The sequence below is a fragment of the Ustilaginoidea virens genome, chromosome 6 (genome assembly GCF_000687475.1).
Source record: "Ustilaginoidea virens chromosome 6, complete sequence".
In the NCBI taxonomy this organism is placed as follows: domain Eukaryota; kingdom Fungi; phylum Ascomycota; class Sordariomycetes; order Hypocreales; family Clavicipitaceae; genus Ustilaginoidea; species Ustilaginoidea virens.
The window spans coordinates 1,072,456-1,093,790 of record NC_057321.1 but is presented as its reverse complement, the minus strand read 5'-3'; the positions used below and the strand labels follow the sequence as shown (position 1 = coordinate 1,093,790).

The 21,335-nt window shown below is 55.3% G+C and overlaps 7 protein-coding genes across 7 annotated transcripts; 6 read left to right on the top strand and 1 right to left on the bottom strand.

Annotated features, from left to right (window-relative positions):
* Positions 1-4,872: 4,872 nt before the first annotated feature.
* UV8b_07219 (uncharacterized protein) lies at positions 4,873-5,705 on the top strand (the record flags this gene model as incomplete). Its single annotated transcript, XM_043144716.1, has 3 exons — positions 4,873-4,893; positions 5,001-5,152; positions 5,438-5,705. 3 exons carry the CDS (start codon positions 4,873-4,875, stop codon positions 5,703-5,705), a joined length of 441 nt encoding a protein of 146 aa, XP_043000651.1.
* Positions 5,706-7,817: 2,112 nt separating this feature from the next.
* UV8b_07218 (uncharacterized protein) lies at positions 7,818-8,513 on the top strand (the record flags this gene model as incomplete). The annotated part of the gene is made up of 1 exon (XM_043144715.1): positions 7,818-8,513. The coding sequence occupies one exon, from the start codon at positions 7,818-7,820 to the stop codon at positions 8,511-8,513; it is 696 nt and encodes a 231-aa protein (XP_043000650.1).
* Positions 8,514-9,085: 572 nt separating this feature from the next.
* On the top strand, positions 9,086-10,688 carry UV8b_07217 (uncharacterized protein; the record flags this gene model as incomplete). The annotated part of the gene is made up of 3 exons (XM_043144714.1): positions 9,086-9,815; positions 9,937-10,161; positions 10,228-10,688. The coding sequence occupies 3 exons, from the start codon at positions 9,086-9,088 to the stop codon at positions 10,686-10,688; spliced, it is 1,416 nt and encodes a 471-aa protein (XP_043000649.1).
* Positions 10,689-11,359: 671 nt separating this feature from the next.
* UV8b_07216 (uncharacterized protein) lies at positions 11,360-12,348 on the bottom strand (the record flags this gene model as incomplete). The annotated part of the gene is made up of 2 exons (XM_043144713.1): positions 11,360-11,912; positions 12,005-12,348. 2 exons carry the CDS (start codon positions 12,346-12,348, stop codon positions 11,360-11,362), a joined length of 897 nt encoding a protein of 298 aa, XP_043000648.1.
* Positions 12,349-14,358: 2,010 nt separating this feature from the next.
* UV8b_07215 (uncharacterized protein) lies at positions 14,359-15,697 on the top strand (the record flags this gene model as incomplete). Its single annotated transcript, XM_043144712.1, has 2 exons — positions 14,359-15,329; positions 15,394-15,697. 2 exons carry the CDS (start codon positions 14,359-14,361, stop codon positions 15,695-15,697), a joined length of 1,275 nt encoding a protein of 424 aa, XP_043000647.1.
* Positions 15,698-16,621: 924 nt separating this feature from the next.
* On the top strand, positions 16,622-17,467 carry UV8b_07214 (uncharacterized protein; the record flags this gene model as incomplete). The annotated part of the gene is made up of 3 exons (XM_043144711.1): positions 16,622-16,648; positions 16,714-17,172; positions 17,306-17,467. The coding sequence occupies 3 exons, from the start codon at positions 16,622-16,624 to the stop codon at positions 17,465-17,467; spliced, it is 648 nt and encodes a 215-aa protein (XP_043000646.1).
* A 765-nt stretch (positions 17,468-18,232) lies between these two features.
* UV8b_07213 (uncharacterized protein) lies at positions 18,233-20,688 on the top strand (the record flags this gene model as incomplete). The annotated part of the gene is made up of 3 exons (XM_043144710.1): positions 18,233-18,670; positions 18,912-19,379; positions 19,486-20,688. 3 exons carry the CDS (start codon positions 18,233-18,235, stop codon positions 20,686-20,688), a joined length of 2,109 nt encoding a protein of 702 aa, XP_043000645.1.
* Between the last annotated feature and the right edge of the window lie 647 nt (positions 20,689-21,335).

Sequence of the window (21,335 nt, the reverse complement as noted above, 5' to 3'; positions counted from 1 at the left end):
CACTCACGCACATGAGTCGTGTCCCTGCATCTTCTTCTTCTTCTTCTCTTCTCTCCGCCCCCCCTCTTTCCATCCCCCCGGCTCTCGTTATGCTTTTGTTCTGGTGCCGTGTGTGGAAGCTTCTACGGTCCGAATGCAGCCCGTCCGAATGCAGCCCGTCCGAATGCAGCCCGTCCGAATGCAGCCCGTCCGAATGCAGCCCGCCGTCGACAGATGCCCCTCCTTTTGATCCAACGGGCCCAAGAGGCATTTTATCGCATGGTGGCTTGGAAGTACAAGCCATCCACTTTCCCCCTTTTCCATCGCATAGTCCGGGAACCGGGGCCATTCGTGTTGGCGACCGTTTGTTGAGTCGTCGACACGCTCCACGTCGGGCAAGCCAAGCCAGCCTTACCGGCTCTCCTTTATTGACGCTTGGCCGCGGAAGCAGACAAGACCGTGGGACCGTGGCTCAACGAAAAAAAAATAAAAATAAAAAAAAAGACACTTGCCGCCCATTCTCCAACCTCTGCGACTGTTGGCAAAAGTCCGGGACAAGTCGGTACGACACCTCTGGCGTCAGGCGCGCTCGCCCACGCAGCAGCATCTCCTTGCGGCAGCCATTCCTTGCCGATCCTGTTCCGGTTTTACTCGTACACCAGCCGTGAGCGTAGTTGCGATCCGCACTGTGGAATGATGTCATGTGTGCTCATTGCGTTCAATCCGTGGCCAGTGCGGGAAAAAAAAAAAAAAAAAAGTCATGCACAAGCTGATAAGTGTGAAACTTCTGCCCTTGCCCAACGCCATGATCCAAGATGCCCTTTCAATGTCCTTCCGCCCAACGACCGGGCCCTTGCTCGGACTCCTGGAGTCTTTTTTAAAGCGCGTCATGCCAGGGCTAGAACTTGCAAAGTCTTCAGAGGAGCCACGACGGCGGGATAATGTGGGATCGGCGCCGGGTGTTTCGCGTGATTCGCTTGGTCTGGCTCCGAGTCCTGACCGTTCCCTGCATCCATCCATCAGTGGCATCCATCAGTGAGCGAGCAAGATAGCGTCAGACAACCACTCATGCGTCTCCACGACTTCTTGTGCCCTGACAGACCTCTTTTATTTTTTCCCCCCGCGCAACCAGGTGGACGGAAAGGGAGTGCCGACGTTGGATTCAAGCGGCCCAAGCCCCTTTCAGATGAATTTCATTTCATGGGAGGGTGGCCTTGGACATGGAGCCGGCATAGGCGGCGAATCCGTGACCGACTTGATTCGAGAGCAGACTGGTAGGCCCGGGTGTGCAGGCTTGGACAAGGCAGGCAGGCTAATCACAGTTTACAGTTTACCGGCGCCAAGGTTGCGCAGGTCTCCTCTCAGCCCCATGACGAGAAGTAACAACAAGTAACAAGAACTCTTTGAACTTTTCCGGTCTGGCAGCGACATCCAAGCGAGATAGATGCAGCATGATGAAGCCCTGCATCGAGCGGGTGTTTGCCAGCGAGTGCAGGAGTAAAGAGTTGAGCGAGGCAGCGCATCGACACCAGCACCAGCTGTCGCAGCTCGTTTGCCCGTGTTTGTAGACGATGCAGCAAGAATAAGAAGCGCCTCGTTCTCTCAGGAACATGTTTCTGGAGGTACAGTAGGCCGCAGCGTCGGGCGGTAACTGGTCGCAATTCTATGCATAGGTGTCTCTGCGTGGAAGCAAAGGTGAAATTATCCCAGCCTGTTCCTCAACTTCCAGGCACCGACCGATCCTTGTGCTCACGCATGCAGGGCAGCAGGGGTGGTGGCGTCAGGTTAGTTTATCGCGACAGGCAAGCAGTGGAGGGGAGCATTGTCACGACTTGACGACCGTTTTCTTCGTCGAGTCAAGCGTCCAGCGTTTCGTTTCTCATGCTGTGGACGTCACCCGCTGACGTGGTGGTGGTCATACAAAGCTCCCGGCTCTTGCAATGTGACGAGACGATGAAATGACGATGATGCGTTTCAATGGAGCGTGGATTGTCCCCCTCCATCTTTTCTCTCTGCTTGATACCTCGCGTGTTAGTATTCCGATGGGATTCTCGGCAGCCGCGTGCAGCAACGTGCGCTGGACGTGGGACGTGGGACGTGGGACGTGGGACGTGGGACGTGGGACGTGGTACGTGGCATGGGAGGTTGGTAGCAGTTCTAGGCCCCGCCCGACGGCCTTGGCAATGCGGAAGCCTGACTCTTGACTCCTGACTCCTGACTCCCCGAGTACCCAACTTTGATCTGTCAGATGAGGGTGGGCGACGACGAGCAACGAGGGGGGGGTCCAGCGATGCAACGTGAAGGCCTGGCTTCCATCGGGTTCGATGACTAGTCTCCGCGAAGCCTCCCAACGATGGGTTGCCGAGACTGAGGTGCGTGAGCTTGATGAGCTGGAAAAGCGTGCCCGGGGCTGCTCCTCTCCCCAAGGGAGCGAGGAGAGTCTGCGCTGCGCGTCTGGCCCAGCGGGGATGACGGACGGGTCGCGACTGGTCCTCGATGCTTCCTTCCCAATTACCCAATTGCCCCTCGGCGGGTCACACGGACCACGCGCAACAATACGTCACCGGGCGTCAGCCATCTGCATGCCCAGACCAGGCCGGTGGCTGCACGCTGAGCTTCGATTTGCACGTTGGTACGCGCATGTCATCAGACGCGGAGTACTCCGTACGGAGTAGACGAGAACAGAACAGAACTCGTTTCCATCATCTCGGGTGTGCCCTTCCTAGCTCACTGGCCCCTGCCAAACCTTGTGGCACGACTTGCATGGAATCCCCAAACTCGGGAACGAATCACGTCGCCGGGCCAAACCACGATAACACCTCGAGGCTGATGGCACTTTAGAGCGCGGCGGGTGGGGTGGGGTTGACTTGTGTTTTGCAAGTTGCCAATTGGTGTCTGGTGTTTTGGTCCTCCTTCCCTCCTTCCCTCCTTCCCCCCCCACGGTTTCCCGCAATTCCCGCAGTTCCCTCCCATAATTCCCTCTTCCCTCTGCCCCCTCGTCCGTCTCTGCGCCAGCCGTTTTGTGCGTCTTTTCCTTCTCCCGCATCACACCTACAGCGGCAGGCTTGGCGCCGCGTTTTCTTTCTTTCTCCTGGTGCCCCCAGCCTCTCTTCTCTCAGCTCGCTCCGCCTACCTACTTCTTAGGTACCTTGGGAGGTAGGTACCTGCTGCTTTCCCTTTTCGACCGTTTAACCCCGCCATGCGACACCAACGGGCCTTTTCTGCTTGTTCGCTGCCCTTCGCCGACTTCTTCGCTGCCATTCTTAGCTGCCTCCATTACACTACCCAACCCCCCCTAGCACCCCTCCACCGCCCCCCCATCCTTCCTTCACTGCTGCTCCGCAGTCTCGGCCAATTATTCCTTGCTTCCCTCAATCCGCTTCATCGGGCCCAACGGCCTTGTCAAGCAGACTTGTCGGCTGCTGCCCTACCCAGCAAGACTGGTTCGCGAACAAGTTGACGTCTTCATCACCCTTGTCTTTGTTCCTCTTCCTACCGCTGCTCGCCCCTGTGTCCGATGTGCTCACTGCATTTATTTCCTTTGTCCTGGCTTTCCCCGCGTCCTTTCAACCAAACGATGCGACGCATTGTACATACCTTGCTTGTACCATTAGGAAATACTGTCGTCCATCACTTTCGCCTGGGTCCCTTCCAAGCTGCCTCTACCATGATCTCCTGCACGATTGGTCAAGTACCGAGGGCTGGACATTAACTCGAGTGAAGGAGAGAAGAAGAAGAAGAAGAAAAGGAAAAAAAAGTCCAAACTTGCCGCTTCTTCACATGCCTTGCCACTGCCACGCTCGCTCCTGGATCCTGATGCTCGGTAGACCATGCCCCATGCGAGCTGGCCGACTCGACCTGTGTCCTGTGTCCTGCTCTGATGCCTCGAGGCTGGTCCTACATATCAATTGATGTCTTCTTCACCAATTCCCGGCCCCCAAGGCAAAATGTCTAGGGCAAGCGTTTGGCCCTTCACTCACCGGATTCCCACTGAATCCCACCGGAACAGGTTAAGAGTCTGGCGGCCCTTTGCCCTCAGCTTACTAAATAGCGCCGCCCACACGGCCCAACCGTTGCGGTCTTGTGGGCTCTGGCTTCTAGCCTCAACCCCACTAGCCGGCCCGCTGAGGCCAAGTCACGACTCACAATCATTGACTGTTCTGCCCACTGACGTCTTCTGCAGCCATTGACGCTGATTTATTCATTTCCCGCTCTTCGTTACGACGACACGCAAGGGGGACTGGAGTCTACTCGCCCAGATTTATTAGCCGCGCTGCCGATCCAGACTTCTCTTGTTTAGCCCGACCCTTTTTTTTTTTTCCTTTTCCCTTTTCCCTTTTTTTTCTTTCCTTTTTTTCTTCTTCTTTTGGCTCTCGTTGACGCTTGGCCCAACAGCACCTCAACCCTCTCGCTCGCCCGTCCAACGCCGTTGCAGCTTCCTCCTCGTATGGCGGCGCTCGTGAGGCTATATTGAGCCTTGTTGCAGCGATTCTCGCGACTGGTCTCAACGGCACCTGCTATAATCGCATACCCCGGCACATCTACCCGGGTAGGTAGTCAAGTTGCCCGCGCCGCCAGGGACTCGGAAGTGCCTCGTTCAGTGCCGGGTCCGAAGGGCATCCCCCTCCCCCCCTCCTCCCCGATCGACAACGACGCAGGTTGCAGGCCGGCCGCCGGCACGCCCTCCGTCAAGTGCCCGACACACGGCTTCAACAACTGGCTTGCTCGCTGCGTCTCAGTCTCCTGCGCTTTCCCCATCTCCTACAGGGATTCTGTCAAAGCCCTGAGATCTTGTCGCCCACTCTTGTCAACAATCAAACCTCGTGTAGACCGATATCCGCCTCGAGCCCTTTGTCCCCATCCTACCCCCTCATCTACACACGCACCACGGCCATGGCGCAAACCAAAGAAAAGGTTCGTCATCATCATGATGCTGGATTGTTCTCTTAATGATTCCCTATTCTCCTCGTTCGCATGTTGATATTCTATCATGTAAGCAAAGTAACTTACCGTGTGGGAAGGATGAGAACCCTTTTGGAGATACCGTTGATGTGGCCGCCTTTGGACAAATACTTGAAATGGACGAGCCGGAGAATGACGAGTTCAGCTCCTCCATTGTATTCGGGTTCTTCTCACAGGCCGAGGACACTTTTACCGAAATGGATGCCGCCCTGTAAGTTGCCGCACTGTCAAATCCTGTCCATCGAAGCAAAAGTCCCGCAGCTAGCTGTTTGCTTTAAACATGTTGTCCGCTTTACGTGTACACTTTCAGGAGGCTGTGCCTATTGGGGGACACGAATAGTTCAGAGTGTGTGGTTGCGAGAGGGGTTTTTTTTTTATTTTTTTTTATTTATTTTTTTTATTTTTTTTTATTTTTTTTCTTTCGTTTCATTTCATTTCATTTCATACTATACATCTTTGTATTTGCTAACACTGGAGGTTGGTGGCGATGTACCAGGATCGCCGAAGACATGACGAAACTCTCGGAACTTGGCCATTTCCTGAAAGGGTCGTCAGCCACCCTGGGTCTAGTCAAAGTACGGGACGGTTGTGAAAAGATCCAGCGTTATGGCAAAAACGAAAATTTGGACGGCAGCGAAGAACCCGACGTGGACAAGTGCCTAAAGCTCATAGCAAAGGTTTTGGCAGAGGTAAAAGCGGATTACAAGGATGTTGAGAAGAGGCTCAGGGCGTACTACGACAAGGGTAATGACGACGATGCTTAGGAGGCATGCAGCAAAACCGAGCCCGGCGCAAATTCTACAGAGCCTCCCCAGTCACCTGGCTCCGAGGAGCAGGAGCTGGTGCTGGCGGGCTGAACGACGACGAATGTGCCTGGAGAGCAGTCTCGCTCGTCACACGGGGCTTCAGAGACGTAGAGCATGCACCCAACTGGTGTACATGACTGAAGGCTTCCCATGTCTCGCGAGAGGGGGGAATCCAATGGCCCGCCATGGCGCATGACCAAGCTCCCAACTGATGTTGCTGTTGTCGTCCTCTTTTTGTTTCTTTGTTTTTTTTTTTTTTTTTTTCCCCTCTTCCCTCCTTCTGTTTCTGGCGCTCCTAGTGTACTCTTGGGAAGTGACCAGACGAGGGCAGTTGCGGAATGATGGCTTGAAGTTGGCATGCATTGGAAGAGAGAGGTGGCTGTCGGGGGCAATCGTGGTTCAAGCATGGGAAGTAATCTGATATAACTACATGTTTAGACACAGCATACCTATACTTGGTGGGAGACTACATATCAACCGACCTATGCCCCCCCCTAGTCATTCGACCCCCCCATAATAACTTAACAGACCTGACCAATGCTCTTTCCTAATATAGAGATACGCTAATAAATAGTAGTAGATCCTTTAATCTATAGTAGCCACTAGACTATAAGTATCCTTATATATATTTTTCTATAGTGAGTGACTTCCCTTATATTTTTACTAGGTATCCCTACCTAAGAACCTAATATTAAAAGTAGATAAAGTACCTTTATATAGACTTTTATATAGAAAGTGACTTCCTTTCTCTTATTTGGTAGGTACCTAGGTCCCTAGGTGCTATATTTTGAAAAAGTACCTTTATATATATTTTTCTATATAAAGTGACTTCTTATATTTCTACTAAGTATCTAGATACCTAGTACCTAGGTACTAGGGATAGAAAGAGAGGTACCTTTATATATATATTTCTATAGAAAGTGACTTCTTTAATATTCTTACTAGGTACCCTTACGTAAGAACCTAATAAAACAGCAGAGAAAGTACTTCTCCTTATATTTTCTAAAGAAAGTGACTTCTTTAATCTCATTTACTAGGTACCCCTACCTAAGAACCTAGTAAAATATCAGAGAAAGTACTTCTCTATATAGTTTTCTATATAAAGTGACCTGACCCACTATTCCTTAATAAACCAATTATATTATGAGTATAGCCCACAGCAATGGTCAGGTCAGTTAAGTTATTATGGGGCGGTCGGATGACAAGGGGGGGACACAGGTCGGTTGACCTGTGCCCTCACTTGGTGGCGGCCGTGGCTACCCGTACGTAACCTCTGCCCCTCGACCCGTGCACGTCGAGCTACTAGGAGGTACCTTGCCCAAGGTTAGGTGTAGAGGTACCTAGAGGTAGAGATAGGGAAGTAGAGAGGTAGGGCTCCTCCCTAGTTCCAACATTCCAATTGATGTATGTCTTACTTTGAAAATGTCCGCCGTTTAGCGGACCAGCGCCTCTGGGCCCGGGCCGCATGTGCGCATGCTGCTGCAGTGCACCTGCAGTTGTCCGATGGAAGTCGCGAAAGCTTTCGGGAGTACGGAGTACGGAGTTCGGAGTACTACATTACATGTATGTAGCCGTCAATTGACAAATCACCAGGTGACGGCATCCATCCCAGCGGATGTCATCAAATTGAAGGAAGCATCCAACTTCAATCACGAACCCTCACAAACCCTCCCACAACGCTCACGAAACGGCACGCACGCAGTATTTTTTGCCAACGCCGTCGGGAAAAGCAGCAACTTGTGCATTTGCTTCGGGGCTCAAAGCGCTGACAGTCTGCCCCCAAAGGACACTCGCAGCACCCATCGGCAGGCAGAATTACGTCGATTGATATCCGACCTGCTGGTCCTCGCGCTCTGCGCATTCCAGGACGTCGTTCTCCAAACACCGTTTCCGTCCTTCGTACATGGCAGATACCATGACGGTTCGACACGCCGGCATTACTTGCGCGTAACAGGACCAAGGGCGAAGGGACTTGTGCAAATAAAAACAAAAAAAAAAGCCCGTCGCGGCCATCAAAGCCCACCACCCTTTTTTTTTTGGCTCCGGGACGGTTCTCCATCTTCCTGGAAAATGCCTCGCAAGGCAAACCCGACCCATTTCCTGTGCCTCCAACTCGCCAGCGCGCAGCTTTCCAAGAGCCTAACCGCGTTCCGGGCACACGTCACCAGCCCGGAAGGCTTCGGCATCCCCAGCGACGCCGTGCGTCCGCCGGGGACCCTTCATCTGACCCTTGGCGTCATGAGCCTGAAACAGGATCAAGTCGGCCACGCCGTGGATCTGTTGAACAAGGTCAGGCCGCGGGACATTCTGCAGCAGCTGAGGGCCGGCGGTGCCGCGGGCGCGGTGTCGAGCGCGTCTGGCGGCAAGGCCCAGGAGGGCGAGGGACTGCTCATCAGCCTCCGCGGCCTGCAGTCCATGACGGCTGCGTCCAGGACGTCGGTTCTGTACGCCCCGCCGAGCGACGCTCAAGGCATACTATATCCGTTTTGCGAGAGGCTGCGCAGCCGGTTTGTCGAGGCGGGGCTGGTGGTGGACGAGCGTCCGTTGCGGCTGCATGCCACGGTGGTCAATACCGTGTACGTCGGGGGAGCGCGGAGGGAGAGGCTGATGCTGGATGCGCGCGAGTTGCTGGCGAGGTATGAAGGGCACGCATGGGCGGAGGATATGCCGGTCACGAGGGTGGCTATTTGCAGGATGGGGGCCAAGAAGATTGGGAATGGCGATGGCGACGAGGCCTACGAGGTAGAGGGCGAGATTGAGATTTAAACGGGCGCAACGAACGGCCGTGGGAGGTCGGTTGTTGTTGAGTCTTGGCCAAAAGGTGCACCATGCCCGCCTCCCGTTTTGACTGTGTTTTTGAGCTTTTCAACGGTCGATTCATCAGACGGGGAAAGGCCTCGCGCCATGAATTCATGGGATTCACGGGATTCACGGGATTTCAAAGTCGAGTTTCCAACCAGAACCATACTGTGTACTTGCACTGTGCGCCCCACCAACCACGAGCTACCCAACCTTGAACTTGACGATTGACGATTGACGATTGACGATTGACGATTGACCATTCGTTGACGACGACGAAACTGACGAGCTTTGGCACTGGATCCCAAAAAAAAAAATTGAAACTCGGCACGTTTTGACGTCCCTGGAAACGGGCCACCCTTTTCTCTCCGTCTTCAATTATGCCGACTCCCGCTCCGCCAAGACCGTGACCCCGCTGCCGCTGCCGACACGTTTTCTCAGATGACGCATGCGCTGTTGCTGTGCTGTGCTGGGCAGAAACACCAAACCAAAGCCGTCTTCAGCACCAGCGTTGCCGCCAGAGACGCCACGACCCTTCGATGAACGCTCCGGAGAAGCGGCGCGGCGGCAACCATGCACCACGATCTGCAGCCAGTCAGCCCAGCAGACACAGCCATGCCACGGCAGGCGGACACCACAGCACCGCCAACAGCAGCAGCAGCTCCATGCCGGCAGTCCCTCCGCGAGCAGCCATGGTCGGCAGCAATACATCCCCGGAGGAAGCGCACAAGGGCACCGGCACCGGCGCCCCCAGCCCGTCGGTGGCAGGCGCACCGGTCCCAGACAAGGATGCAGGCTCCCCCGGGCGCGGCGAACAGGAGAAGCAAAAGGACCGAGACAAGGACGAGCGCATCGCGTGCCTCCAGAGGGAGATGGGCGCAATGGAGCGCGAGTTCGCCCGGGAACTGGACAAGCTCTGCCAAAACGAAAGCGAAACGGCCGCCTTTTGGCAAGCCAAGCACAGCGCCCTGAACCAGCAGTTCCTGAGGACGGATGCCGAGCTCCGCGTGCTGCGGTCCGGAGTCGACGCGCGGGAGGCCGAGCGCGCAGAGCTGCGGCACGGGTGGGAAATGCTGCGCGGGGAGCTCCGGGAGCGCGACGACGAGATCCGCAGCCTCAAGGGCCAGATTCACGCTTTGAAGAAGTTTGTGAGCACGAGCACGCGCGCGGACGACCAGACGAGCGACGACGTCTTTGGCGAGGCCATGGCGAAGCTGGGCAACGGGTTGCAGAACTGGGTCATCAGCAACTTCCGCCGCGCAAATCTGGGTAAAGACATGCCTTCCCCCCTCCCTCCCCCCCCTTGTCGTCATTGCGTCGAGTCTTTCGAGGTGGATAGAGTACTAATCGTCGAGAAACGGGGCTGTTTCTGGTCACAAAATAAAAACAGTCGACTTTGCCAACCTGGATGAAGCGACGCTCACACAGGTCAGCGACTTGGTTCCGACGTACATGATAATGTACCAGCAACTAGCGCAGGGCGCCAAGATCCACCTCCTCCAATCTGCCGTGTCGAGAATCCTGGTGGAAACCGTCTTTGAGAGCTACTTTGTCGGCCTGTCGGACGGACAGACGCAGCAGTTCCGGCAGACGGAGGAGCTACTCGTTTCGCTCGGTACGTGTGTCATCTGCCCCCCCCCCCCCCCCTCCTCAACATGAATGAAGCCTCTAACCCCCGCAGCGTCAGACGCATCCGTCAACCAGTGGCGCGCGTCCACCCTCGCCATCATACGCCGAGACGCCCCCCAGGTCCTGCGCGACGAAACTGCCCTGCACGTCGAACGAGTCGCGTCGCGCATAAACGGCGTCCTGGAGTCCGTCACCACCGGATCCTCGCGCTCCGGAGCAAGAGACGCCGGCCTCTGCGCGCTCGTCCACAGCGCCGTGGGCCTTGCTCGCCTGCTGGTCGTGCAGAAGGCCGTGCTGAGGGTGCACATGCCGCCCGTCTCGCCCGGCCGGCAGGTCGTCTTTGACCGCGACACCATGGAGGACGTCGGGGGGGAGGACGAGGACGCCCTGGACGCGAGGCCCGTCTGGTGCACCCTCTTCCCCGGCGTCATCAAGCACGGGGACGAGAGCGGCGGGCAGATGCAGCTCAGGAACGTCATTGCCAAGGCGAGGGTGCTGTGCCGTCCGGGCTAGGACGCCGCGGCCAAGGGGAACGTTTGCACACAGTCTCGTCGGGTGTCTTTGCTGCTGTATGGGAAACTACGGCGTCTTGGGTAACGCACGGCGCGGCTCGAACTGGGTTCAGCGGGGGGCTGGCTCGGCTTTGCCTGGAGGGCAAAGCAGAGACAGTGAGCTGGCGCCTCGTGTGTTTTCAGCCAGCCAGTATGTACAAGCTCTCGCACGTTCCCGGCGGCAGCGTCAACGCCTACTTCCATTGTTGAGGATCCGGTCGAAGCAGCCTCGTCTTGGCTGTTTCTGTTTCAGCGCATTTCAGGTCATCAGGACAAATGATGTCCGAGTCTTGAGCGTCCATCACCGGAAAAAAAAAACCTGGCAAATCCCAAAGTTCCTCCCAGTTGCATCAAGTCCGTGCCATTAGTTTGGCAGGTTCGGAGGAGTCACAGGCAGCATCGCCCGATTCTGCCAGGTTCATGATGACCCGAGCGGCGGTGAAGAATGGAAAACGGGAAATCAACGCAGCGCATTGCTCGATCCAATGGTACACTAGCTAGGACGCCAAGTCTGAGGCGAGCAGCCAGTCACGAAACTACTACATGTTGAACGCCATCTATCGGCCCAAAGGGCCAACATTGCGCGCACCTGACCCGACGCTGCCGCTGCGCAGAACCACCCCCTCCCTCCGCCTACTCATCAGTACGATGCACCGTCCCGTCCAGAAACTTCCTGAAGCACTGCAGCGCGGCCTCCTCATCCTTCAGGCTGATGCCTCCGTACCGCACCGTCACCTCGTCGCATTCCCCAGCTTCCCAGGGCCGCTCCAGCCTGTCCAGGAACGCCTTCGGTATGCACGCGGTGTAGAAATAGGCCTTGGTCGAAAAGTGCTTTAGGTACGGCAGCGCAATGGCCCTGACCCTCTCGGCGCTCGCTCGTCCTCTCGCCTGCCGTTGCTCTTGCGCCAGCGCAATCAGGATGCCCGCGATGTACGGATCCTCCGTTTCCACGGCTGGCTGGAGACGCTGCAGCTTCTTGAATGTGCGCGTGGCGACCGGCTTGTTCTTGGCGAACAGCTTGTCGAGACTCCGGGCATGTTTGAGCCCGAGATGCTTGTCTCGGATCTTTTCGATCTTTCGGAGGTGGATGAACGCGAGCCGTCCAGGCCCGGTTTCGGCTTTGAAGACGGCGCTTGTTGGGATATCGTCGACGGCCCGGCCGCCGTAGTACAAGGTCAGGTAGTCACTAGATGAGGGTTATGGGTTAGCGGGGTTATTGCTTGCTGCATCAGCAGGAGGGATTGCTCGCGGGGGACTCGGGCGGGAAATCAAACAGACACAGTTCGGGGAAGTCCCAAGCCTTCTATAATGTCAATCATGCCGTTCCGTTGTGACCACTCATACTGAGCCCTGAGCCGCGCCACGGCACACCACAGGTTGAATTCAGACGGCGTGAGGGCGGCATCGTCAGCTGTCGGCGTGTCTTCCGCTTGACCATCGCTAGCTGCTGGAACACTGCGAGAGCTTTGAGTAATCAAGCGATAAAACCTTTCGGCTCCCTCACGCTGTTCCTTGCGGTACATTGCTACGACCTTGAACCGAATGTTTAGGATTCGCAGCTGAAGGTCAGCCCTCCACGCAATTGCTCGCACGTACACCCGCTCCCTGGAGTGCTGCTGCATTGCTGCTCGCAGCGACCCCGGCTGGCAAGGCCTGACAGGACCATGACCTGATGTCGACGTTGATGCTGGTGATGTACAGGCCGGATGGGTCGACGCAGCCAGCAACTGGGCGCCGTCGGGATGATTTTCACTCGAGTCGTGCCTAGAACACAAGTTCAAGGGCTTATCGCCGTTTTCCAGGCTATTACAGGGTAAATCGCTCAATGGCGGTGCAGGGAGCAGCAGTTGAGCGGCCATGGAGGGTTGATAGCTGCGATGCAAAGTGGAAAGGGGGAACGTGTGATGCAGATACCGCGGCACATCCTACTGATGTAAGCAAGCAATTGCAACCCCTTTGAAGGTGAGAAGGTGCAGGCTTTGTAGCGGACCCACTTTCTGCTGCATTAGGTACCTACAGGTGCCTACCTGTGGGAACCTCCTTGGCAACCGGCCCAGCCGCCAAACCTTCATCACCAAAATCCTTACACTAGGAATTCCGGCATTTCTAATAGAGCCAATAAGTGACATCTTCAGCGTTAATGCTATGGATAACGCATTTCTCGCCTGCTTTAAGCACTGATAAACTAAGCTGCCTAGTGATAAGGGCACAGCCAGGCCTATTTTTCAAGCCTGTGGCTAAATGCGGCTCAGGTGCGATAAGTGCATTGTACCTCTTGATTATTAGTCTCCTAACGTACCCCTTAATATACTGTTTTCTATTGGTTTAAACCCTATGGGGCAAGTCGAAATTAGCGAGTACTTACCTCCACGCGCCACTGTCACGATCGATGGGGTCAGAATGTGTGTTGTAATAGTCTTCCTTGTTCAGTCTACGATGTGCGTAGACGCAAAGCTATATATCTAGTTCTATGTCACGTGCGTCACATCACGTGGGGTGACAGCCACCCCCTCCCCTATCCGTGACCAGGTACCTAAGATACCTAACGTAGGTACCTAAGGTAACAGCCAGGGAAGGGCTTTCGAACACGCAGGGAAATGCTAGGCCTACAATGGAACTTGTACCTTCGCACCTATTTTCCAACGAGCAGCTACACATCGTATTTTTCTTCCTTCTACTCTGTACTCCACACACATTTCATTTCTCCTTTCTATGTACACCACATTATTATCACAACTCTTGCCCACGCGATATCATCAACAGCTTTATCAACAGCCTCATCAAGTAGGCCCTTTAATAGCGCATTAAGGCGCTGCATCCTCTCAATTATTCTACAGAATAGCACTAGTACATCAAGTTACCCATAATCCTAGCCCTGGGCTAAGTCCCTTTTCTTCACAGGTAAATTCGCAAGTAGGCCCTTCGCAAGTAGGCCCTTCGCAAGTAGGGCATTTAACAGCACCTTAGCCGGCTGCATCCCCTTAAATAGCTCAATATAGCTGACCATTTCATATATCAGGTCTAGTACCTCAGTTCCGTGCAACCGTAACCCAGGGCCAATTCCCTTGCAGGTAAATCTCAAGATAGACTCTACCTAACACGAAGGATAGGTACCTAATATTACAGGCCTCAACAGAAGCTCTATATTTCCAGAAGTGGCATTAAATCCCGACTTCTCTCAATATGTGCACACTTTAAAGGTTCGCAGCAGTAAAAATGCATAAGGTCACTGCTTATGGAAAAATAGGTGCGGAGGTACAAACTCTATTTTAAGCTTTTCCCTGCGTGTTCGAAAACCCCTCCCTGGCTGTTTACGTGCTCGAAATTGGCAACTAACCAAACCTAACCGACCCTCCTTTAGGTACCTTAGATGGGGGTCCTTCCTATAAGAGGTAGGTGGCTACTCCTAAAAATTCATCATGGTGTCCAAAATAGGCAGGTAGTCATAACAAATCCTACCAGAAAAGCCCAACAACCCCATTACGGATGTGGAAAATAGGCAAGTAGGACGTCGAGGCCATTAACCCGCGTCCATTATATATAGGTGGTGTAGTTTAGTTGCCTGGGTCGAGAATGAGAACGATGGCTGCCACTACACGAATCCCAAGTCTTATTACACTTTACAGGACAATATGAGACAAAAAACCTATTCCGTTCAAACCCCTGAAGATCTTGCCAAACTGTCCTCTGAGAATGATAACTTGACTGTTCTTTCGCAGCTTACAAAGGATCAGCTGCGAAGCTCCGCTAGCAAGTGGTCATTGCATCACTTAATCGCTTACCGGCTCATCACACAACCAGAAAAATCCTTTCTCGGGGCTTTTGAAAACGATCACAAGCATGAATGTCCAATTTGCCAGCCTAATAAGCCGTCTACACAGCAAATCGACGGTGATATGCTCGAGAGCCTGCTTCAGGGAGTTACCCGCTCAGACCTTTTAGAGTCTGAACGTAAATTGATGCAGCGTCCTGGGGGAACATTTTGGATTGCCCTGGCGCAGGCATCAAATGTCGCGTCCGCCCACGATCCCGAGGCCCGCCCCTCGCGTGAAAGGCGTCAAGTTGAGAGACCTGAATACATCAACTCCACAGACATCATCATAGGCTCTTCCTCGCCAACCCGACCATCCTCATCCTCGTCCTCATCCTTTTCCTCATCCTCTTGCTCTGACTACCAGATGACAGTTGAGCACACTGACGAGGATGAAAACGAAAGACTCCAGGGCATCCCAGAGGATAAAGCCGTCCACCTTGCGATTAGCTTCGTCCGCTATGTGCTGCAACTCTGTCTTATACAGCCCGACGGGCAAATGGAAGTCCGTGCTCGGGTAGAGCGTATAACAGCTCGCGCGAGCATTGCCGGGGTCAAGAACATCACATCCGAGGATGACTCAGGTGTGTCTATCTACACCAAAAAACCCACAGGCTGGTTTTTAGCACATCCATCCATGGCCTTAATCGAGGCGAAGCGAGCATCCAACTGTATAAGTATAGACCCTCGGAACGGTAGAAGTAGCCCCATAGTATCGAACGGGACGATAGCGCAATATCTTGGAGAAGCTGTATTGACCTGGAGAGAAAAGCAAGACGAGCTTCACCAAGAGTCCGTCTCGCTACCTCGTTCACTTCTTTTGAATGATCATTTTGCTGACTGATGTTCTTTGTAGCATTTTCATAATCGCCATGTGCAATACTTTCGTGCGATTCATCCACTTTACCTTCGGCTCGGACTACGGCGAATATCTCGATGCCAGTACCGAAACGGAGCAATTGCAGATCGTTGGGGATACGGCCAAAGATACATTCGCATACGTGAGCTGGACGAAATGGTTCGATTTGCGGATGAGTGAGGCAAGACGTATTGCGGCGTGTCATTTATTGACGCTGGTCAGGTTGAAGCTCCCCATTTGGGAAAGGATTGAGCATCATGGTGGGCCGGATGATGCTGGTTATGATGGTGACGAGCAGTGAAGGCTGATAGGAAGAAACTCGGTGTACTCGCGCTGCCGAGTCCTGACGAAACTGCATGAAAGCGGTATCCTGTCAATGGGGGGGGGGGGGGGGGGGGGGGCGGTGGCATCAACAGCAGCATCATCATCGATTACGGCGACGTGATGGAGAACAGCAGCGACACTAGCGGTAGTATTTCCAACACAGCGGCATTGTTCGCAGTAGTGATTACATGGGCAGTGCCTGGCTCTCGCAGCCTTCCCCGTGTTTGAGATGCCAATGAAATCGTGCCCAAAAGGGGCCCATGCACTAGAGGGCTTCGAAGCGGCCTGGAGAGGGGGTTGGCTAACGAGAGCTGCATGGTAACGGGATTTAATGGCGAATGAAGTCATATTTCAGCAAGCTTTGCATGTTTATGCATCATGATGGAGTTCTCTGGCTGAACACCATAACAACCCACGTTGCCAGAAAACGTCATGCGTTGTATGATGCAAGCCCCTCGAGGTGGCCAAACCCTGCAAAACGAGACGTGGGCTGCAAACAATACTACGTCCGGAGACATTGTACATTGTCCGGGACGCCGCCGCACCCACCGCAACCGCTGCAAACTGCAGCGCAGCCTCGGACCGGACACGGTAGAGCTCACGGCGCGCACCCTGCACGCGCAAACCGCGCCGCGGGTCGATTGTCCCTTGGCCCAGGGGCAAGGTATTGTTCTGGCAAGGCCGGTGCTGCCTGCTTTGAAGCCTGCGCTGCCTCTCGGCGGAGCATAAAAGGACGGCGCGCGCGGCGGTGGTGAAATGCGTTAAAAAAAAAAAAAAACATGCGCCGTAGCTTGCGGAGCCGATAGAATCGTGCCGTGGGTTCTGTCCGCAAGCCCCGTGTGTGTGTGTGTGTCAGTCATCATCAACCATCCCCCATCCTGCCGCGGTATTATCGTACACGATGCCCTCGTTCAAGCTTGTCCTGCAGGTAAGTAAACGAGCCGAGCCGAGCCGAGCCAGCCAGCCAAAGATGGCATCTGATCCGCCGCCCAGGCCGCAGCCACCGCCGTAGCAGCAGCCGCAGCCGCAGCCGCAGCCGCAGCCGCCGTCGAAGCCCCCATCAAAGGCTACGCAGTCGCCAACCTCACCTGGCAAGTGCAAGTCTTCCCCGGCCAAACCCGCAACCTCAGCGGGCCCATCGACCAGGTCCGCCGCCAGGCCCTGCAGCTCAACCCCCGTTTCGACGAGCACAAGCGCGGCGACTGGTGGGACGGGTTCCCCCTGGACATTGCGGGCTACGACGTGCCCTGGAAGACCATCAAGTGCGGGCCCGGCCCGTACAACTGGGGGTACCACAAGCTGGACAATGACTGGAAAAGGGGCATCATGGAGGGCGTCGGCTGGATCTGGAGCCAGGACAAGATGGTGCTGCCGCCCGAGCTGGCGGGGGGGTTCGGGACCTGCGCGCAGGTGCTGTGCAAGTCGGGCGCGGGGATATGGTGGTGCAACGACGTGCGTCTTTTTCTTCGTGGTCTTCTTCTTCTTCTTTCTCTTTTTCTCCCTCCTTTTTTCTTCGTCTTGTTCCTCTTGCTGCGTCTCGTTGTTGCTTTTGCTTGTCGCGCCGGCTGACGAAATGCGCCTGCAGAACCCGTTCATCAAGACGCTCCGCGGGTACAAGGACCTCGCGGCGGGCGCGGCCAGGGTGATTTACCAGTGTGCGGTGCAGGACGACAAGGGGTGGTGGACGGTCGGGCAGCAGTTTGCAAAGGACAACTGGAACGTGATTGTGCGGGCGCAAGAGTGCTGATTGGAAATGAAGCGGCCTGCCTGCCTGCCTGCCTGCCTGCCTGCCTGCCTGCCAGGGTGGAACAGAAACATGCGTGTCTGGTGTGTCGAGTCTTTTCAAGTTATATGTCGAGTCTTGTCGAGTCGTGTCGAGTCTGTTTAATTCACGCCGCCTCTGCCGCGTGGCAAGTAAATTCATCATGATCCGGATGGAGCAGCAAGCATGGTGCAAGTCGACCACGATGCCGTTGCCTGCCCCTTCGCTTTCACCCTTGGACACGCAGCCGTTGCAGCCAGCTGCCAGCTGCCAGATGCCAGCCTCGCCCGCCCCAGCCCCGGCATCGGCGCAAGCCCAACCACCGAATCCACCGAGCCCCCGTGACCGAACCTTCCGTGACCGAACCTCCGTGACCGCCCCCGTAACCGAACCCCCCCTCCTCCCCAATCCCATCTCGCCATCTTCCACGGAAGGCTCTTCCTTGGCGCCCAGCCAAACCCCAAGTCTAGAGACGCCACGCAGCCGCCCCCCCACCCAAGTTCCAGCTTGTGCCTCCGGACGGTCCCCAAACCCGACGCCCAAAAAAAAAAAAAAAAAAAAAAAAAAAAAAAAAAAAAAAAAAAGAAAGAAAGAAAGTAAACCCGCGCTCGGTGTTTTTCCCCTTCATATCAATCTTTTGGCTCAATCCCCACTTGGCTCGGACCACCGGTCCCCCCCCCCCCCCCCACCCACCGCTTCCTTGTGCGCCTCTCCCGAAGAGTCTCGACGCCCGCCCCCCCAAGTTGCCCAATGTCCAGCCAGTCCCCAGCCGAATCGTCGGACCGCGCGGCTGTGGGACAGAGATCCTGCGCGACCTGCCGTCGACGCAAGGTCCGTTGCGACAAACAGCTGCCTTGCTCGCCCTGCGCTCGGGGCGGCCACGACTGCTCCTACCCGCCCAAGCAGCCGAGGGCGCCGCGGGTCCGCAAAGCCACCATCAGCGACGTGGCCACGCGCATCTCCAACCTGGAGAAGACGCTCATCACCGGCCTGCCCGAGCATGGCCGCGTCGCCTTCAAGACGCCGCCGAAACGCGCCGAGGGGGGCTTGGCTCCCGCCGCCCCGGCCAGCGCCACCGGCATGAACCCTCTCCCTGGCGCCGCCAGTCCGCCCGGCGAGATTTTGCTGGGCAAGGGATCCTCGAGCCAGTACTTCAACGAGGTGCTCGTGTCCAGAGTGCTTGGCCACGTGCGTGAATATTTTAAAAAAAAAAAATTACATGAGAAAAAAAATAAGAAAACACCACCACCACCACCACCACCACCGCCTCGCCCCCTTCGTTTTGCTCTTGACCTTTTTCTGCCTCCTTTCCTTGTCTGCTGCCCCCCCCCCCCCCCCCCCCCCCCCCCCCCCCCTTCCGCCCCGGTTCCTTGTTCTCCAGGCGACAATGTCGGCCACGTCACTTACACAACTTTTGCCAACCTGACAGGAATCCCGCGTCCGTTCTGTTCTGGCCATACCTGCAGCCGACGCTGCACCACGTCCGCCCATACCGTCGCCTTTCAACCCCATGGGGCTCTTGTCCAGTCCCGTCCTCTCCCTGCCTCTCTCCAGCTTTCATCCGTCCAAGACAACAGCTGGCCATCTGTGGAGGGTTTACGTCGACAAGGTCGACATCTTCTTCAAGGTACTCCATGTTCCCACCACCGAGATCCTCGTCTACACCGTCATCAATGACCCCGATGCCGCCTCCCCCGAATCTTTATCCCTCTGCTTTGCCATTTACTACGCCGCAGCGGTGGCCTTGGAAGATGCGCCCGACTGCCTTCAGCTTCTGGGTGAGGACTGGCCTAGCGCTCTGCAACGGTACAAGACGGGCATGGAGCAGGCTTTTGCCCGGGCCGATCTGCTCGAGAATCCCACACTTGCCATGCTGCAGGGTTTGTCATCCTACATCGTAGGTTCCTCCCTCTTGCAAGCCTTGGCGGAAGGGGAGGGGTGTCTGGCCGTGATGCTTACATTCTTTTTTTTTTTTTCTTGTTTTTTTCTGGCTCTCGAACAAGTATTCCTTACGCGCCCACAACACCAGCCGAGCCGTTTGGATATTAAATGGACTGGCCATCAGAATAGCCCAGTCTATTGGTTTGCACAGAGACGGGGAAAACCTGGGGCTTTCGCCTTTCGAATCCGAAATGCGTCGTAGGCTGTGGTGGTTTTTCGTGATGCGAGACAGTCGAGCTGCCGAAGACCTGGGCTTGCATGCCTATCCCGTCTCAAGCACCCCCTTGCATGGCAGCGCCGAGTTGCCCCTCAACGTGGAAGACAGCGACCTATACCCCGAAATGAAGGAGCTGCCGCCTCCCCGAAAAGGGTGGACAAAAATGACAAACACTCTCGCAAACATTGACATCACCCAAACCTGCGCTGATCTGTTGCAGATGTCCTGGACCAGCCCCTCCGCAGCTCCGCCAAGCTTTGAGGTTCGAGACGGAATCATCTCCAAACTCGTCAACAGAGTCGACGAGATGCTTCACGGCTGCATTCCCGTTATACCCGTGCACAGATTGACCTTGCTGTCGTGTCGTTTCTTGACCCGAAAGATAGACTTTGTTTCGCGCCAGCAATGGGTGGCACAGCATCACCCAGACCGGCAGGAGCTGCTGGCCAACGACGAGACCCTCAACGAGGCAGTCGACTTGTTGAAGAAATGCGAGGCCATACTGGATGACGACCTGCTGTGGCCTTATTTCTGGTTGATAAAGTCGCATCCCCAGTACCATTTGATGCTCTTCATTCTGTGGAGCGTCTGCTACCGCCCAAGAGGAGCCTGTGTTCAGAGAGCCCTTCAGGTCGTGCAGAGCCATGTACGAATGACGGAGATGGCGACCATGGACAATTTACGAGGTCCCAAGTGGCGCATATTTGAAGCCCTCCAAGCCAAGGCCGCCACTCTCATACCCCAACCCCCTGCGAACCAGCAGACCCAGCAGACCCAGCAGAACCAGCAGAACCAGCACGGTGGCTCACCCGGCACCGGCCCGCACCTGACAAACATGCCGCCTCTGGGAGCGGTCGGGCCCGGAGCAGAAGATCAGGCTGGGGGCAACCACAACACTGGAGGAGGCTTCATGCTGGGCTGCGCAGCCCGGGAGCTGGCCGACATGGATGATGCGACCATGTTTGATGAAATGCAGTATGTGCCGGACTGGAGCACCTTGCTCCAAAGTGTAATGCAGGAAGACGGCAACTTTTCTTTGCTCGTGTAGAATGTCACGTTTCGACAAAGAAATATGCCCCCCCCCCTCTAATTTAGGCGACTCTTAATCTAGACGAAGGAAAACCGGAACATGCTTGCTTGAAAGGGCGGCTTGCAGCAGGAAAGCCACCGAGCGGCGCTATATCTGACGCGATCCCCGGTTTCTTGGGCCGCCATCCCGGCAGCCGTTGGTTGACATGGGGATTCAGACGTCTAGCCGTTATCTCAGCAGGCTTTGCTTCCATGCATCCACCATCTATTTCGTAGCATTGCATCACCGTGACGTCCTTTGTGGGCAGGAGAAAAGCTGCCACGGAAGATGACTATCATTTTCTCCATTGCTTTTGTCATCATCTTCGTCCTGCTCTTCATTGCCGGGTCAGGATCAGAATCAACAAGAAGGGCGTCTGCAGTTCAATCACAACGCCTGTATTGCGAAACTACCCGACAAAAGGGCCACGGCATACCAAATCAAAGGCAGCGGCTTACAATTCGGCATTTGAGCCGCACTCAAGGGGAGCTATCGAAATCTTCAACAGTGTCGGCTTGAGCAGCCCTCGTAACAAGGGCTGTTGTCTGATATCTGACATGCTTGAGTTTGTCCGTCTCTGTGTCGGCAAGGCTCTTAAAAGATCGAGGGAAAATTAACCCAAGGGC